Here is a 19,404-nt window from a genome sequence, read left to right as displayed (position 1 = left end):
TAAACTGAATTAGGTTTCTAGATTTCTAAGTATTTTTATATTTACAGATATCTGCCAGCAGATGGGCCCAGTGATAGATGAAAAACTTGAAGAGATTGACAGGTAAGATTTTTCATGCAAATAAAAATGTATAGTTTTCATAGATTTACTTGTTTTGGGGAAACCGAACTACTGAGGCCTTTGTAACTGGAATGTCTGTCAAAATTGTTTTTCAGTTTTCCAAGCTCTTACAAGCTAATGGCAAGATGGTGCTTTTTTTTTTTTGTCAGTACTGGTGATTGAACTCTGCCTCAAGGCAAGCACTGTACCATGAGCCACCACCTAGTCCTTTTGCTTTTTAGTTTGTTTTTCAGGTAGTGTGTCATGCTTTTGCCCAGACAGGCCTGGACTGCAGTCCTTCTAATGCCTCCTGAGTAGCTGGGATTATAGGCATGTGCCACCACACCTGACTTGTTTTTGAGATAGCATCTTACCAACTTTTGCCCGGGCCAGCCTTGAACTTTAATCCTCCTGTCTCCATCTGAGTGGCTGGGATTACAGGGGTGCACCACCACCCCTGGCCCAGATGATGGTTTTTATTTTGGTAGCAGTTATTTTATTCTAATGGCAGTAGTGTAATATGCATAGAATCAAGGCCCCTTACTTTTCTTATGCAGTCATTTTTTTCCTTGAGCTCGGAATGAGGGGCTAATGAGTAGTGAAGACTAAAGTGAATGGAGAACAAAGTGAAAGCAGGGGTCATAGGCAGTCATTGACTTGTTATGCAATGGAAGCTTCAAGTGAGATCTCCATAACTTGGGAAGCTAACCCAGTATAATGCACTTCCCTCTCTTTGTATTTCCACATTTCTCTTGCACTGTTCCTAAGAAACAGCAACAGCACTGGAGAAGGGGATGTCAGAGTTAAGCTTTTAGTGTGGCCCTGTGCCCTTCTTGCACCCCTCAGCTTGGCATCTGAAGTTACTATTCCAGCCCAGCCCTTCCCGGCCCTAGTTGTTGAACTGCTGTGTAAACAGCACAGAAGCAAGAGGTTAGGGAGCACTGAAGTACAAAGGAGAGGAGGAAGTGCTTTCTTTCTTTCTACTACTACCAGAGAGGTGCCTCAGCAGCAAAGCCTTCAGATCACTGAAAATTGTCATCTTTGTTCCATGGGGCATTTGTTACAAATCCTCTATATTTTCTGCAGAAATAAAAACTAAATTCCTATGGCAGTGAATGATGTGACAGTGGTGGTTTTGTCATATTTTAGAGAAAGTATTAAATGGGTACTTACACATCTACTTTGCTTCAATGGAGGGATGTTAATGGCTAGTGAATAATTAAACTGGAGAAGATCATAAAGAAAAAATAGTATTGCTATAGGTGGAGATAGGAGTACAGTTTTCAACTTTTCTGGGCCTAAAGCTTGTTCATATCCTTACAACCCCACAATTTCAAGCCCATGCTAAGTGCATGGTGACAGATGCAGACATTTAGCTGTGAAGGTGTTCAGCATTGTTATTTATGACAACACTGTTGAAGGAAGTAGCTGAAAAGACCTTCAGGGTCAGATTGGTTTAAAAAAATTGTATATCCACACATTCTATGGTAGAAATCAATGACAAGTATCTGTTGATATGGAATGATGTGATATAATGAAAAAAAGCAGAAGAGATTTAACAAAAAGAATATCATTAAAGGAAAAATGCCTAGAAGGATTAAAACTCGAGTGTTCGTTTCTGATAGGAGTTACTTTTTTAAATGAGAACTCAGCTCTTAACCAGTCCCCTTGTCTGTTTTAGTTTGTGACTAGGTAACTGGCATTCTCTTACTGCAGATGGAGCTCCTGTACTGGAAATGCTTAATGTTTTTTTTCAACAAATTTTCATTGGCTACTTACTCTTGTTGAGCATTCAGAGATGAGTCTAATAGTCCCCTGAATGGGTCATCAGTTTGTTATTTCTACTAAGAAAAACAACTCTACTGTCAGAAAATTAAATTGTATGTTTTCCTTCTATTAATGTGTGGAATGAAATTTTGTAGAATTTATCTAAGAAATTATAATGGGTAAACATGTAAATTGAATCCAGAAATTTTAAGTAGGTTTATTGATGGAAGATTCATTGTCTGGATCTATGTTCCAGGCTATTGTAATCTGTTTTCCTACTTCCTTTCTAAACCCTGCTTGTCCCTTTTACTACTGACCTGACATAGTCTTTATTTTCAACTTGACCTACCCGTCCTTACTTGGGGCCAGCTTATGTCCTAGCTTTAACTTCCAGCCTTTTCAGTCTATCGCAGCTCAAACTCATATCCTTCTCTAAATTCTTCTGTCTCTACCATTTCATACAATTTTGCATTCAATTACGTTTCATCATTTGCTGTTTTTCATGTTCTTTACCTTGTCGTCCTAAGAGATTAAAGTCTCTCCAAGTAAAAAGAATTATACTTTATTTTCTTCTAGTATAGTTTTGAGCACAGTTCAGTAAAACATTTGTTATTACTGTGGGACTTTGTCTCAGATCTTTCAAAGATACTGCTCAGGGCTTTCTACTGCATTCTCCTGGTGTTTCCTCAGCATGCTGGGTTGTGTGGGCCAAGTTCTTATGGCTAATTCTTAGTCACACATTAATACATGTGCACTTAATTTCTGTAGCTTTAGTGATTTGCAACTGATATTTCTGAAGATGTAGTTTAACCTGCTTTATATAGACATTCGTTGCAAGTCGGATCAACCTTTTTTTTAATTTCGGTTCAGCCATAACAGATTCTAATAGAGGAAAGGTGATAAATTTTGATAGGACTCAATTCAGGTCAGTTATTCATGATAGCCCTGTGTCTGTTTACTTGCTCTGTTTCTTGCCTCTGTGTTTATATGGAAAGAACCATGTTCAAATAAACAGGCTTGTAGATACTTTAGATCAGATAAAAGCAGCCATTTCACTTTTATTAACTTGTTAGTTGCAAAGACAGTTTATTACTCCTGGGGTAGCAGACAAAATTGTACTAAGTCTGAAGGATTTGCTCTGGAGTTTCTTGGACACATGTGAAAATGCTTATTTAGATTTGTTGTTACTGCACAATGATGTAATCTACCTTTTCAAAATCAACCAATCTACAAATACAAACTGTATTTCTACAACAAATTTCAATCAACCAATCAACAGCAAGCAGTAAGGACTCCCTTGTGTATATATTATATTATTCGCATTTTCAAGGATAATTATTTAAATAATTTTTTTAGTTGGTCTTTCGTGGATATTAGTAAATGGAAATGTGTGATTTTTTGGGGTGTGTTCTTATTTTGCTCATTATACTTCACAGAGGCTCTGTGCTTTGCCCATGTGCTTTTCTTTTTAACTGAGATTTATAATTATGACTTATACTCTTACCTAATTGCAAAACTGTTTTTCCTTATAATTGAATTTTCAACAGAGACCTATAACATATTAAAGTAAATTCTCCTAGCAACAAAATTATACATTGGTTGCAATCTATGAAGGATAGAACTGAATTTTCCATAATATAATAAAGTCATATCAGCCTCACTATTATAAGAATTAAATAATTTCTTCCCCTCATTTTCTCTTTGTGACTTCTTTCCTGTATATAAAAAGAATATTTTAAAATATGAATAGAAGTATGCTAAATTTAAAAAATAATTTACATTTCTAAATACTTGCTTAAAGACTAGAAGAGTATGAAAATGCTTTTCTTCCATGTCAGGAAGCATTCAGAATTGTCTGAATTGAATGTAAAAGTCTTGGAAGCTCTGGAACTCTATAACAAATTGGTGAATGAAGCACCAGTCTATTCAGTCTATTCAAAGCTCCACCCTCCAGCACATTATCCGTCTGCATCAGCTGGGGTTCCATTGCAGGTGAGCATGTTTTTTGAGAACATTTTTCAAAGTTATAAAAAGTTTTAAGCTTAAAAAAAATGTTTAAGAGTATAGTATTAAAATTTCTGTGGCCCATAGAATTCTGTCACTGACAGAAACACCTAAGAGAAATCAACTTAAAGGAGGAAAGATTTCTTTTGGCTCATAGTTTCAGATGTTTCAGTCCATGGTCAGCTGGCTCCATTGCTGCCTCCAGTCTGAGTTGAGACTGGAACATCATGGCTGGGAGCAGCAAAGCTGCATACGCCATAGTGGTTGGGAAAGGGGACGTGGCCAGGGATCAAACATGCCCTTCAGAGGCACACCCCTGGTAAACACTTTCCCAACAAGGATCTACTTCCTCATAGCTCATTCATCTGTGCATTCATGAAAGGATTAATCCATTGATGAAATTAGTTAGTAAACTCATAATTCAATCACTTCTTAGTAGTGCCACCAGCTAAGGACTAAGCCTTTAACACAAAAACTTTTTTGGGGGATACTTCATATCTAAACCATACCACTTTGCTTTGATAGTTTCAAGAAGTATTGGCTTGGCTAGGCCAGGCATAGTGGCTTATGCCTATCATCCCAGCTACTTGGGAGGTAGAGATGGGCCATTTGTGGTTTAAGGCCAACCTGGGCACCAAAAAAAAAAGTTGTTGAGACCCTGTCTCAAAAAGAGCAAGCCAAGCATGGTGGTTCATGACTATAATCTCAGTTACTTTGGAGTTGTAGGTAGGAGGATAGCATTTCAAGGTCACCCAGGAAACAGGCATGAGCCTTACCTGAAAAATAAGTAAAGCAAAAAGGGTTGGAGGTGCATAGCTGAAGTGGTAGAGCACTTATAAGGCCCTGAGTTCAAACCCCAGGAATGCCAAAAAAAAAAAAGAATTAAGAAAAAGAAATACTGACTAAACAGTGTTCACCAGAAAAAATAGATGCCAATATTTCACAAATAACATTTTACATTTAGTTCAGTTTTAACATAATGGAAACTCCAGTGAATGTCTGAGGAGAGTCCTGCTTCTTTATATGCCCTTGTTAGTGTGAAGTGTAAGTCTTTGATACACTTACAAATCCTGTTTGTAAGTGTGAAATAAAAATCCTCTGGTTCAGGACTGGTGTAGCAAGTCCTCTGGGTGAGTACCACACAACAAGGTGATTGAATATTTCTTTTCATTTTTAACAAAAAAAGTCAAACTTTATAAGGCTATAGTACATTTCTTCAAATCACTGGATTTAAAAGAAAAGAATAAAAGCATACCATTGTTTGGTTTATAACTATAGTTGGAGAATTGTGGCCTAGTACACAACCTTCAACAATGTTAATTTTTCCAGTACTTGCTCCAGGACACATTCAGCTTAGATTAAAATGATCAATATGGACCTGTAAAGCCTGAGGAGCAGAGCTGTAGAGTTTATCCTTATAGTGAAAAGAGCCATCAGAGTTAGAGGAATTACTGCTACTCAGGCTACAGCTTGTGAGGAGAGAAGATACTGAAGAATTCCAAAAACAAACTGTATTTTGTTGTTTTATGTTTGATTTTGCCACGGCTTCCTCAAAATGTGTAATTTTTATTCATTTCTCTTAAAAACAACATCCCCTCCATAAACGCTTCAACCCAGATCTCCAAAAGCAACTCCATCATGCTGAACAGAATGTTAAAACTTAGGGCAATTCATTTCAAACTTCCACAAGTCTCCACCGATAGCCTAGGCCTATTCTGGAACAGGAGATGCGATGAAGCATCCCTGAGCTGGACACTGCCTGCCTTTTACTTTGCCAGCTCGCAAGTTTCCTCCGCCATCACAGCTGAGTATGACACCCGCGTTTGCTTTCAAACTAACCCAACGTGGCCTGAATATTTCTTTTAAAATCTCTGTCAAGATTTCTATAAAGGGCTTAGTTAATGAGCTTCTTTTGTTCTGAGAGCATGCTTTATATATTTTTTTCTTAGCCTTATGACTTAAATTGTTTAAAAGTTCATGTATAATGAAGGTACAATGCAGGCCTCTGAGGTGCAGGTGCCAAAAGACATCCATAAACACTAGTTCTCAGTACTCTTCACCTTTTTTGTGCTTGCCAACCTAAACAAATACTTACACTCATCAGTATCCCCATTTGGAAGTCTTTTTCAAATTTTAGTCAATTAACAATCAAATTCAAAATGAGCATGGATGGGCAAAATTCATGTTACTTTATGGAAACTGATACATAAGGGAGTGTGTGAAGGAGACACCAAGGAGAAAACGTAGAATGTGGGTGCATAAATTAGATGACTTAACACAATATAATTGCTAAGTTAAAAAAAAGAATGGTTACTGTGGTAACTGTCACATCAGATAGCATGCATTCTATCAAATATGCCATGCCCTGAACCTTTTGAAAATTGCATGTGAGCTTAGGAAGGATTTTTGGGCACAAAAAGACTACTGGAGTTTATTCATTATTGCTTGTGTTTTCAAAGAGTTACTTGCACTGCTGTGAAAATGAAACAGAATAGAAATGGTTGTACCATTGTGTGATAGAACTAATGTTTGCTTCTTTTTATGTCTGTAAAGGGTTATTTGTCATTCCTATGCCAGGTTTTGTGTTTTTTTGCATTCTATGTATAATGTTTTTTGCTAAGCACAACTAATTTTTTAAAGTTAACTTTCTATCAGTTTGCTTCCTCACATAACACTGTCTATACCCTTCACACATAAGAGTATTTGAATTATTTATAACTTAGTGTTCTGATTTGAAAAACATCTCTACTAGAAGTAGGTGGGGTAACGTACAATTTTTTTTTTATTCCTTGTGTCTGTGGAGGCCACTCAGGAAACGTAAACCACAGTGATCTATTCCTACAATCTCAGCTTCTCGTCTGTGGGTTGTTACATGTTTGCTTCCTTAAGGAGGTAGTATGATTGCACTTTATGTAGATTTTTGGCATTCCAACACTAAATGTTAATGTGAATTATCATTTAGCCTAATTTAAAACTGGAGCAATGATTATTACTATATGACCTTTATTAAACATGTTCATTGTTACGAATGCTGAGTGTAAATAGGCAGATGGACTCGGTCTTTAAGGAGCTGTTACCATGAAAATTAAGTAGGGCACATAAAAATATCTAGCTACTTAGGCCTTTTTAAAAAAATTTCCTTAGGATACATCTTCTCACTTATAACTCTTTCCTTTTGTCCCATCTGTTCTAAAGGCAGATGTATAGTAGAAGTTGCTGGAGAGGGGCTGGCACCCTGATATCATTTCTTTTTCAACCTTTACTCCGTAGTAGGGGTTAGATGAGTCATCCCAGGTTGGGGGTGAAGAGGCCATCTTTTTCATGGCCACTTGAAGTGATGATGGGCTTCCCTTCAAGGAGGTGTTCTGTGGCTTTATAGCAAGCATGTTACTGGGTAATAGCACTCTGACAGATAGATTCCAGCCCACTACTTGAAAATATACTACCTTCTTTTTTTTTTGTCTTTCTCCAAAGCTGCTGAAAAGTAAAAGAACAACCAGGAAAATAATTATTTTCATAGATTTAACACTGAGTTAGAAGCTGTGCACTTTTTCTTCTAGAATGGATAAATTGGTGAAATCAGATTGCTCCCCAAAGAAATATAACATTTTCTTTCCTTTAGTCTTTTAAAGTTTTAGATATTAGTTAGATGTTTGGGAGATCAGTGAGTGAACTTTTTCCCTTTGGTTAATAGACATATCCAGTTCAATCACATGGTGGAAACTACCTGGGTCAAAGCATTCACCAAGTAACTGTTGCCCAAAGCTACAACTTGGGGCCAGATCATATTGGCTCACTGAGATCGCTGCCTCCAAATGTGAACTCCTCAGTAACAACACAGACTGCTCAAACTCCGTATTTAAGGTAAGTTTTGGGGAGCTGTGTGAATTTTTCAGCGACTTTTAGAATGAAACTCTGTAGACCCTGGTCTCTTTTTGTAAGAACAGTTCCAGCTTTCACCCTGAAGATGGAGTTATTGAAGCGCCAGTTCTTAATCCCATTAAGTGGAGTGGGGCTGCCCTTAGCTTTGGTAGCTTTGTTTGCTGAGACTTAAGCCTATAGTTAGGTCCTGAGGACAAGAAGGCTAATTGTCCTTTGTGGGACTAACCTCATGATGTACTTACAAGCACTGTGCTGTAGTTGACTAGAGAAGTAGTCCCAGACATACTTATCTGCACATACTCCTAAATATTAGGAAGCTCCTGTTACTTTGACCATTATAAGGGAGTATGTTTGAGTTGTGGAATTTGCAGTTTCAACGTTTTTAATGCAAACACATCTCTAGAATTATGTTTTAAATCTTTCCTTTTACTTACTTCACCACAGAAAATGCCCATTACGTATTATCACATGTAGGAGGTCACTTTCTACTGTTTAAATACCATGTGTATGAGTCTTAGATATTACCTGAAAACTAAGTAAGCCTGTTTATATTGGTATTTGATTAAAATAAAATTTTGTTATCCTGAGTACCAGTAAGAATTATCTAGGAAAAACTGGTATAGTGTTGACATTAATTCTCCTCTGTTGCAAGCGGTGTATTCAGTGTAATTTAAATTTAAATACATTTTAAAAGAAATCTGTGCCATAGTAGCTACAGGGAAAAACAAAAGCTTTGTCATTTTTTGTGATTTTTCAGCTTTGTGTGTGCATGTATGTATGTATGTATGTGTGAGCAATAAGCAAACACATTTTCCTGAGAGCAGATCATGGGTCCTATGCAGCATGCACTGTTCTCTCTTTGAAAGGGAAGAGTCCCTGCCAAAGGAAAGCTTGGAGGGCATACTGGATTGGGAAGTGGAAAAGGGAGAATGTGCTGAGGGTGCATCTTGAGCCAGAGCTCTATTCTCTTCAGAGCTGCCAAGGTGACTGTAGTCAGAAATAGTTTGCATCTCTTCAGTTTTTAAATGTTTTCAGGAAGAGATTTTAGAGAAAACAAATTAAACAGGTCTTGTAATTTACATTTTGTTGCTTTTTGAGCACTCCTCTCTTAGCAAATATAAAAATTATAGTAACAATATTTGATAGCTGTGTAAACTTAAAATGAAGATGGAGAAGGCATTTTTGTTATGATGATTGATATCTGACCATAACCTAGATAATGCAAAGCAAATGTGATTTACTTTTTAAAATTTTGTTTGTAGCACTGGACAAGATGCTGTTTCCAGTCCGGCCTACATGAACCACAGCTCTAGTCTTCAAGCAGCTACTGGTACAGCTGCTTACACACAGCAGACGGGGATGTCTGTGGATCCGTCCTCTTACCAGAACACTACTTCCAGCTTGCCACAGCTGGCGGGTTTTGCCATGGCAGTTCCAGCCCATTCGGTGGCTCAGCAGGCAGGCTACCAGCAGCCTCTGCTTTAGAGACAGACAAGCAACCCTGGTGATCTAACCTAAAGTTTAAAAGAAAACTTTGTTGCCTCTCAACTCAAAAGAACCATGAATAAATAAAGCACAAAAACCTATCTTACTCTGAAGGCCATAAAAGCTTTATTCAGTCCAGTTTGTTTGAAGTCAGTCTTCCTATCAGAGGCAGGTTAGGGATGATTCCAGACAGCTTCGTCGTACTCTCAAATCTCTACATAAATTTGGAAACTCAATAGTAGCTTTATGACACTAAATAGTGTGAGATAGGAGTGTAAAAGTTTTACTTTAAAGTAGCTATTGTTTTCCCCTAAAATGTGGTTTCAGGATCACTGAAGACCTTTAAATATTTTTTTGTCTGCCTCCTTTTCTCAGAGTTTCCCACATGCTATTATTTTAAAAGGCGAACATCTTTTTGTGTAAGCATTTAGCTTGCCAACATATTTCCTTTTGGCTCCTTAAATTGCAGTTGTGTTTTCAGTACTGTCAGTTTTGCTCTCAGTGTTATGTTGAGTAATAATTAGCATATAATTGTCTACAGAAACAAGAGCAATTTGGAAGGAACAGAAATGTTTTCTGTTATTACTAGTGAAAACCATGTAAATGCAGATGTGTGAGAAAGCATTCAGCCAGTCCCTTTAACAGCACCACCAGCAGTGGTCTCAGGAGTGCCCCACAAAACATTTCCATTCCCTGAAGAAAGACAGTTCCTTTTGTACAAGACTCCCTGGTATTTAGAATTGCCACTAATGACCTTTTTAGTTGACTTTGACCATTGTCTAATGAAGATGGGGTCCATGTGTTTTCCTTCCTGCAATGGTGTGCACAGATGGCTACATTTCCTTTTTATGGGTTATATGTGAATTTGAGTCATGAGACATTCTTTTGATGTGATATAAAATAAGCATGGGTGATAAGTGTGTATTTATTGATGGGCTGTTTTTTTTTTTTTTTTTTAAAGAAGTGACTCAAATACCAGTGCTAATTTGCCCTGTGCCAAGCCGTTGGAAAAAATGTCCATTTCTGAGCCTTTGGAATAATAGCAGACAGTGATTTGATAGAAGACAATGAATGGATTGATAAGAAAGCGGTCAAGGCAATTTTCCTGAAGCCCATGTTTTAAATTAATTTGTAGTGTTAATAGATTCCACATAATGTAGGAATTAGTGGTAACCCAGTAGGGATTGTTTTCTCTTAAAAATTTGTACATTACTTTATCCTACCAACTTTTTACATAATACAGAATAGAACATACAAATACATATGCTTAGAAATACATGTATTTAGGAAAAATTATGAACATCAGTTTAATTTTTTTAAAAAGTTAAAACTTTTGGCATGCTTGCAAGATTTGTATATTTGTTTTTTAAAGAAAAGCACTTAATCTTTCTACTAAGAATCCATTTGAAGATAGTTCTGGAAATTTTGGTGTTTACAGAAATTTGGTTATAAGTGTACTCCTTTTTCAGAGAAACTTTACCCTAGAACAAGATACTGTGTATGACATTTGGTCTACATTTAGTGGGGAAACAAGCCATATCTGAAAGGCTAGTTTCTGTCATTGTCTTTATTTTCAGATCCAAATAACTGAAAAGGAAGTTTTAACCTTTAATGCCTCATATTCTGTTTTTTCATCCTGTATTTTTCTTCCACATAAATTCAGTTATATACTTATAAAAAATATTCTAAAATGGCACCTTACTTTTTTAGAAACAAATCTGTTCTTTAAAAAATAAAAAATATAAAAAATATTTAAAGCTGCTCTTGATAATAGCTAATGTTTCCGCATGTGGAAAATGTTAACATTTTTCTCGTAAACTACAGTTAATAAGTTTATTTTCATGTTTATGTAAATATTTCCTGTTTAATTATGATCTAAATTATAAGAGTTCAACTCAGCATAAGTCTTTGAACCAGTGTAAATACTGCCTACCCACTAAATGGGGACCAACCAGTTTAGTTTAACTAAGATAGTTTTGGAATAATAAAACATGTGACATGTATATAAATAGTGTATATTGGCATCTATCTTTGAAAATTTCTACATGAAGAAGTTTCTTCCTCTTAAAAATAATTTTATTTTTGCCATTTATAAGGAATTTTGTGTTGCAGCTTGTTGATAGTATAAAATGATACTGGATTGATAAAAGTTTTTAGTATTAATAAGGTATGCAAGGTTTTCTTTTCTTCCTATGATCTTATGGATTATATTTATTTTAAGATGTTTATAATATTTTCTACCAAAGGAATAATCTAACTTCAGTTCTACATTGGGTTCATACTTACTGTTTTATGTAAAAAATTAAAAAAAAAACCTTCTGATTTTCCATATGGAGTTTTATGCGTTAGAAAGAATTCCTTTTAAATTATAACAGAATTAACTTTATTAATATAGAAAAATACCACTGTGTGTTAAAACATAGGGAGTGGGAAGTATTTGTATAGTTTGAAACCTGTACTGCCAAGTAACATTGACTTCTTATTTGGTCATTTATTTACAAAACTGCCTAAATATTAAATAATTATAATATTTCTCATTTAGGATTTGAAGACATATTGTCATCTTACATTGTTTCAAGTAGCTGATATTTAACTATGTAGCAAATTTTGCTATACATTGAAAAGGATTGTAAAGTTCACCTTCCAAATTTTGAAAAATTATTGTAAGGACTTAAAAAATATGTGGTTGGGTTGGGGATGTAGCTAGACCATGGGGTTAGCATATGCGAGGCCATGGGTTTAGCATATGCGAGGCCATGGGTTTGATTCCCCCAGCACTGTATAAAAAATAAAAAGTATGTGAATAGGAATTTTTTTTTTAAAAAGGCTTTTCTTAGTCAGAACTGTAAATTTTAACACTTCTGAGTTCCAGGATTGGATTTGTTGAGTTGTCACTATGATGAGAAGCTGAAATTAATAAATTATACATAATATTAGCACTGACTTATGATTTATTTCTATCAAAAGGTAGTTTTCTTTATTTGCATCAGTTTTAGTCTAATAAAAGGAAGGACTCAATTTGATTTCTTTTGTTTTAGTTTTCTTTTGAAGATTAAAGATCTACTTTTAAAAATTTTCTCCAGAGGAGAAATTACTTGAATTTTATCAAGCTAAATTTAAACTTTTTTTTTTAAAACCTTACTGGTTCTAAAAGAGAAATTATTGTTATCACCACTGTTAATACCATCGTCGTCAGTTGTCATTGCAACTCAAATTCATGTCCACTTAAAATGTCAGAATGTGACCTGATTTAGAAATCAAGTCTATGCAGATGTAACTAGCTAAGGGCCTTGAGTAGACATCATCCTGGATTTAGCGTGGACTCTTAAATCCAATGACTGCTGTCTTTAGAAGAAGAGGAGAAAACACTATAAACAGTGAATTAGGCCATGTGAAGATGGAAGGCAGATGTTGGAGTTTGTGCTGCCAGGAGGCCAGGACTGCCTGGGACCGCCAAAAGCTGATGAGGGAGAGTACTCATCCCTAGAGCCTTCAGAGGGAGCATGGCCCTGCTAACACGTCCATTTCTGACCTCCAGTGTCCATTTCTGACCTCCAGTGTCCAGAGCTGTGAGAAAGAAATTTCTATTTAAAAGTAAGCTTCCAAGTTTGCAATACTATAATTTTGCAGTCCTGGGAAACTAATAACATAGAAAAATGTGTATAGCAGATTCTGAGTACCAGGCATTCAGGACTACTGTAAGATTGCTTAAAATTGACACAGGAGTTCTGAGATGTCTTTTCTCTAATGGCAGTTTTTTTTACCTTAGGACCTTTTTTAACCTTTGCAAAACTATAAATTTTAAAGTTTTTTTTTATTAGATGCAGTTTATTGTTGTTGGCTGTACTGGGGTTTTGGACTTAGGGCCTTGCATTTGCTAGGCAGGCACTCTACCACTTGAGCCATGCCTGCAGCTATTTTTTTTGTTTGATTGCTCTTGTTTCCAGTATTGTAAGAATATATCGCCAAATCCAAGGTCATAAATATTTTCTCCCATGTTTATCTTTTTAAGTTGTCAATTCATTTTAAGTTAAATTTTGCACATGGTAGGAGGTATAGGGGACATATCTAGTTGTTCCATTTGTTGAAAAGACATTTCTTTTTCAAGCTGTTCTTTAACACTGCTATACCCTAGTAGTGGTCATTTCTAGGATTTCATTCTTCCAACTGTGATGCATCAAACCCATAGCTGTATAGATTGCAGGTTTTTTTGTTTTGTTTTGTTTGCAGTACTGGGCCTTGAACTCAGGGCCTTCACCTTGAGCAACTCCACCAGCCCTCTTTGTGAAGGGTTTTTCAAGATAGGGTCTCGTGGAACTATTTGCCTGGGCTAGCTTTGAATTGCAATCCTATCTGGCTTCTGAATAGCTAGACTTAGAGGCATGAGCCACCGGCACCTGGCTAGTTTGCAATTCTAAGAGTTAACAGCCTGTCCTTATCTGATCATTTGTGTTGGATATCTAAAGAGTAGATAATGCTATCTTATTAGAATATAGGTCCCAGGGATGTCCATGTAGAGGTAAACATCATCACTGGGGAAATGCAGATTTGTCACATTTCTCTAAATCAGCTTCAGACATGTACAATACGGGGAAAAGTGCATTGTCTGAACAGAAAAATGGGAATTAAGGCTCTTAAAGATAATCTTTATCATGTTTTTCTCCTGGGAACCCCCAGAGATTTTCATCTACATGTAATTGGTTAGAACTGTGCCAAACTACATTAGCCTAGCTGCAAATGGACCTGGAAATGTGATTACTGTTTTTTCCAACCTCTATACAGAAGACAAAGGAGAAGATGATTAGGAATGCATTCAGACAGCACTATTCTGTGGTATCTGCCACAGATACTGAGCTTCCAGGTGTGTCTACAACTTGGTATTCCTGTGTGCCTGATAAAATAAATTGATGTTGAACTGGTCTTTTGCAATTCCATTGTCATGTGAACTCTATAAAGATTCTCTAGTATAAACCTATCATGGTTTTTAGTCAGTCAAAGCTAGAATTAATATATTTACATCTGACCTGATTGCTATAACTGGGACACCTTAAATAAAAAAACCACTTGGAGACAGAGATGGCCCTGGAAGTGGAAATGGGGATAAAAGAGGCTGCTGCTGTCTTTTTAGGAACAGGTGAAAAAAAAGAAAAAAAGGTTGGTTAGAGCTCCCAAATTAATGAATTAATCGTAGTTAATCCAAGGATACTCAGAACTTGTCTTTCCAAGCCTCTGTTGTATTTAGGGCTTCACTATGCAATGTGACACGTGCATTACTTAAAAACCATTTTTTTCTTCCAGGTACGAGCGAGGCCTGACCCTGCTTAGCTTGTAAGGTCGGAGATCAGATCAGGCACATGCAGGGTGGTATGGCCCTAGACTACTGCTGTTTTTCACTTACATTGTCATTGAATTATATTACCTTTAAAGAAGTAGACAAAAAGATTAAGTAACTTTCATAGGGTCATGGAAGTTGCAAAAACTGGTATTATAAGCCAGGTTTCATCTGATCCTAAAGCACTTGCTTGTCCTCACTTCAGTGTGACTTACCTAGAAATAACTTAAGTATTAAGGTGGTCATATCATATTCTTTACCACCTCCTTTTTCCTTATGTCATTGAAATGGATGGAGTCCCAAATGGCTTACATGAGTGTAAAATGCCCTCAGATACCAGAATGCTAAAGAAAGAAAGAGCATAATGCAGGATAGAACTATTTAATGTGTACCTTGTAGCACAATTAGCTCTATTTCATAGGTGGGCTAATGAGACCAGAGCTTGATGTAAATGGACAGGCCCTGAGAACCGTGTGGCTCTGTCACATAGGAAGGGTCAAACATGAGGGAAATAGGAGCTCAGAGGAGTTAATTATTGAGTACTATGTTCAAAAATGGAAAGCCAAATCCAAGGGATTGCTGTTGAGTTGAGGCTCATTTGGTTGTGAGAAGTGAAGTTCTCTGTTGAAGGCTCTGGACCTGGGACCCATACCCACTCTGGTTTCTCTGTAAACCAAAATTGCTGAGGGAAAATATTGCACTGAGCTCAGGGCTGTGTTACATTGCGATTGAGGGGCAAACACTTCAAAATCACATTGTGATCTTGATCTCAACCTTGGCAGCCTTTCTAACCTCTTCTACTCACATATGCTAGACTCTAACCCCCCAACCCCAAATTCCTCAGGTGCCACTTTTCCTCAACTGGTTGCCCCTGTCATTTTTTCTGATTAGAATGCTTCTATCCATCTAACAAATTATTCTGTCAAGTGTCAGCCCAACTTTTCCTGGCCCTCAAACTACGCTGTGCCTCTGAAGCATCTTGTAGCCAGAAGATGGTGGTTGCCATACTGTACTGAAATGCTCTGTTCATGGATCTGTCTGTGGCAGACTGTAGTATGGCTCATTCAACATGCATGTCCAGCCATCTCCTTATTTAAATTCCTCTGTATAGAAGTCAGTAAACAAGAATAGTACTTGCCTTCCCAAATTCCATTGCAGCAGGGGGCCAGGGGCATGACATGGTTTTGGCCAGTGAGATTTAGATTTGAGTTTTTGGAAAGGGTTTTCTAGAAGGAAAGAAAAAACTTTAAAAGAAAAACTCTTTCCGCTTCTTCTGGCTTAGAAAGCAGATGCAATGCAAGGAAATTTAGCAACAATATTGTGACCATGAGGGATAAAATTATGGTGGCTTAATAAGATTGAAGATACTTGGTTCCTTAGTAACACTTTTGAGTGGCTGTACCATTTCTAGATTATCTTGTTGATTTTATATGAAAACAGAAGCCCTTATCTATTAACCTTATTATCCTGCTATTAGGTAGGGATTTGTTATTTGTGTCTGAAAGTATTGCCACCCTCACTAGGTCTGAAAAGTCTTAGAACTTAAAGCTATGTTTTATGCATTGTTATTCTTATGGCCTAGCATAGGCACAATAAATGTTTGTAGAATGAGAATGGAAATGGACTTAGAAAGCTGCATGGTGCTTCACAGTGTCTGGCATCCAATATGCCTGGAAAAAGAAATATAGAATAAAAAGCTTAAATTTACTAGTAGGTACATCTCAATGTAATTTCTACCATTTAAAAGGTGTGTGCGATTCATCTTCATAGTGGTTGTACTTACAACTTAAATTTGGACTTTTGCTTCCGTTTGCATTTGAATCATTTGCACCCTTCAAAATTACACCCAGAAAATACTGTTTTTACCTGTGGAACTTTTAAAGAAAGTAGGTATTTTAATCCAATTTTTGATAACAATAGTCTTTAATATCCTTTCGTACCTTTTGAACAGATTTTCAGTGTTCAGAGCAGAGCACTGGAAGAAGGATAATTCTAGAGAATTTGCTTAGAGCAAGAAAAATACAAAAACTCAGAAAATTTATACAATTGTTGTTTGGACATAAATGTAAAAGGTTAATCATACAAGCCCATAATATTCAACTTTCTGTGCCACTGTTGTGGTTTTGTATGCTCCAACCTTAAAAAAAGAACAATGATTGATTTCCTAGGCCTCCTTGCAGGCATGTTCTCTGTGTGCCAGCAAAATGCATTCGGGTGTCATTTAGTGTTCATTCTACACACATGGTGCCTAGTACAGTGGGGTGGTGATAATTACAAACCCTGGAATCAAAGCCCGTGGATATAAATCTGGACTGTTTACTCCCAAGCAATGAGGCTTTGGACAGTGATTTCACTCCCCTGAGCCTCAGCTTGCTAATTTGTGAAATAGGATGCTAGCTTGCCCTACCTTATAGACTTGTTTGAGAAGGGAATGGCAATACCTACAAAGTTCTTAGAACAGTGTCTGGGACTCAATAAAATGTTGGCTAATTTTATTTTTCTTTTATTATTCATATGTGCATACAAGGCTTGGGTCATTCCCCCTGCCCCCACCCCCTCCCTTACCACCCACTCCGCCCCCTCCCTCTCCCCCCCCAATACCAAGCAGAAACTATTTTGCCCTTATTTCTAATTTTGTTGTAGAGAGAGTATAAGCAATAATAGGAAGGAACAAGGGTTTTTGCTGGTTGAGATAAGGATAGCTATACAGGGCATTGACTCACATTGATTTCCTGTGCGTGGGTGTTACCTTCTAGGTTAATTCTTTTTGATCTAACCTTTTCTCTAGTTCCTGGTCCACTTTTCCTATTGGCCTCAGTTGCTTTTAAGGTATCTGCTTTAGTTTCTCTACATTAAGGGCAACAAATGCTAGCTAATTTTTTAGGTGTCTTACCTATCCTCACCCCTCCCTTGTGTGCTCTCGCTTTTATCATGTGCTCAAAGTCCAATCCCATTGTTGTGTTTGCCCTTGATCTAATGTCCATATATGAGGGACAACATATGATTTTTGGTCTTTTGGGCCATGCTAATCTCACTCAGAATGATGTTCTCCAATTCCATCCATTTACCAGCGAATGATAACATTTCATTCTTCTTCATGGAGGCATAAAATTCCATTGTGTATAGATACCACATTTTCTTGATCCATTTGTCAGTGGTGGGGCATCTTGGCTGTTTCCATAACTTGGCTATTGTGAATAGTGCCGCAATAAACATGGGTGTGCAGGTGCCTCTGGAGTAACCTGTGTCACAGTCTTTTGGGTATATCCCCAAGAGTGGTATTGCTGGATCAAATGGTAGAGCCATGTCTAGCTTTTTAAGTAGCCTCCAAATTTTTTTCCAGAGTGGTTGTACTAGTTTACATTCCCACCAACAGTGTAAGAGGGTTCCTTTTTCCCCGAATCCTCGCCAACACCTGTTGTTGGTGGTGTTGCTAATGATGGCTATTCTAACAGGGGTGAGGTAGAATCTTAGCATGGTTTTAATTTGCATTTCCTTTATTGCTAGAGATGGTGAGCATTTTTTCATGTGTTTTCTGGCCATTTGAATTTCTTCTTTTGAGAAAGTTCTGTTTAGTTCACTTGCCCATTTCTTTATTGGCTCATTAGTTTTGGGAGAATTTAGTTTTTTAAGTTCCCTATATATTCTGGTTATCAGTCCTTTGTCTGATGTATAGTTGGCAAATATTTTCTCCCACTCTGTGGGTGTTCTCTTCAGTTTAGAGACCATTTCTTTTGATGAACAGAAGCTTTTTAGCTTTATGAGGTCCCATTTATCTATGCTATCTTTTAGTTGCTGTGCTGCTGGGGTTTCATTGAGAAAGTTCTTACCTATACCTACTAACTCCAGAGTATTTCCTACTCTTTCCTGTATCAACGTTAGAGTTTGTGGTCTGATATTAAGATCCTTGATCCATTTTGAGTTAATCTTGGTATAGGGTGATATACATGGATCTAGTTTCAGTTTTTTTGCAGACTGCTAACCAGTTTTCCCAGCAGTTTTTGTTGAAGAGGCTGTTATTTCTCCATTGTATATTTTTAGCTCCTTTGTTGAAGACAAGTTGGTTATAGTTGCGTGGCTTTATATCTGGGTCCTCTATTCTGTTCCACTGGTCTTCATGTCTGTTTTTGTGCCAGTACCATGCTGTTTTTATTGCTACTGCTTTGTAATATAGTTTGAAGTCAGGTATTGTGATACCTCCTGCATTGTTCTTTTGACTGAGTATTGCCTTGGCTATTCGTGGCTTCCTGTGTTTCCATATAAATTTCACGGTAGATTTTTCGATCTCTTTAATGAATTTCATTGGAATTTTTATGGGAATTGCATTAAACATGTAGATTACTTTTGGGAGTATCGACATTTTTACTATGTTGATTCTACCAATCCATGAGCATGGGAGGTCTCTCCACTTTCTATAGTCTTCCTCAATCTCTTTCTTCAGAAGTGTATAGTTTTCCTTGTAGAGGTCTTTCACATCTTTTGTTAGGTTTACACCTAGGTATTGAGTTTTTTTGAGGCTATTGTAAATGGAATTGTTTTCATACATTCTTTTTCAGTTTGCTCATTGTTAGTGTATAGAAATGGCCTCAAACTGTGATCCTCATGATCTCTGCCTCCTAAGTAGCTAGGATTACAGGTGTGAGCCACTGGTGCCCAGCTCTTTTGGTTTTCTTTAGACAGCACCTTGGACAGGACATTGACTGGAGGAGGCTCTTAAAATGTATTTGTTAAATGCAGAATGAAGTTTATGAAGAAAGTATCTGTAGTTGACAAGGTGACTCAGCAGCTTTCAATGTTTTGGTAAAGCAGAGTATGATAGCAGTCATTTGTTCTTG

At 37.0% G+C, this 19,404-nt stretch overlaps 1 protein-coding gene across 1 annotated transcript in view; it reads left to right on the top strand.

Annotated features, from left to right (window-relative positions):
• The window catches only part of Stam2 (signal transducing adaptor molecule 2), a 42,953-nt gene extending 31,377 nt beyond the window's left edge, over positions 1-11,576 (top strand). The window contains exons 11-14 of the mRNA XM_020162831.2: positions 48-102; positions 3,705-3,858; positions 7,565-7,734; positions 9,015-11,576. Of these exons, the coding sequence (XP_020018420.1) occupies positions 48-102; positions 3,705-3,858; positions 7,565-7,734; positions 9,015-9,237 (602 nt within the window). The 3' untranslated portion in view covers positions 9,238-11,576. The remainder of the gene's footprint in view (positions 1-47; positions 103-3,704; positions 3,859-7,564; positions 7,735-9,014) is intronic.
• Positions 11,577-19,404: the final 7,828 nt, after the last annotated feature.

Source organism: Castor canadensis, chromosome 4 (genome assembly GCF_047511655.1).
Source record: "Castor canadensis chromosome 4, mCasCan1.hap1v2, whole genome shotgun sequence".
Classification (NCBI taxonomy): domain Eukaryota; kingdom Metazoa; phylum Chordata; class Mammalia; order Rodentia; family Castoridae; genus Castor; species Castor canadensis.
Note: the sequence above shows the minus strand (reverse complement) of the source record. Positions and strands in the feature narration are given on the sequence as shown.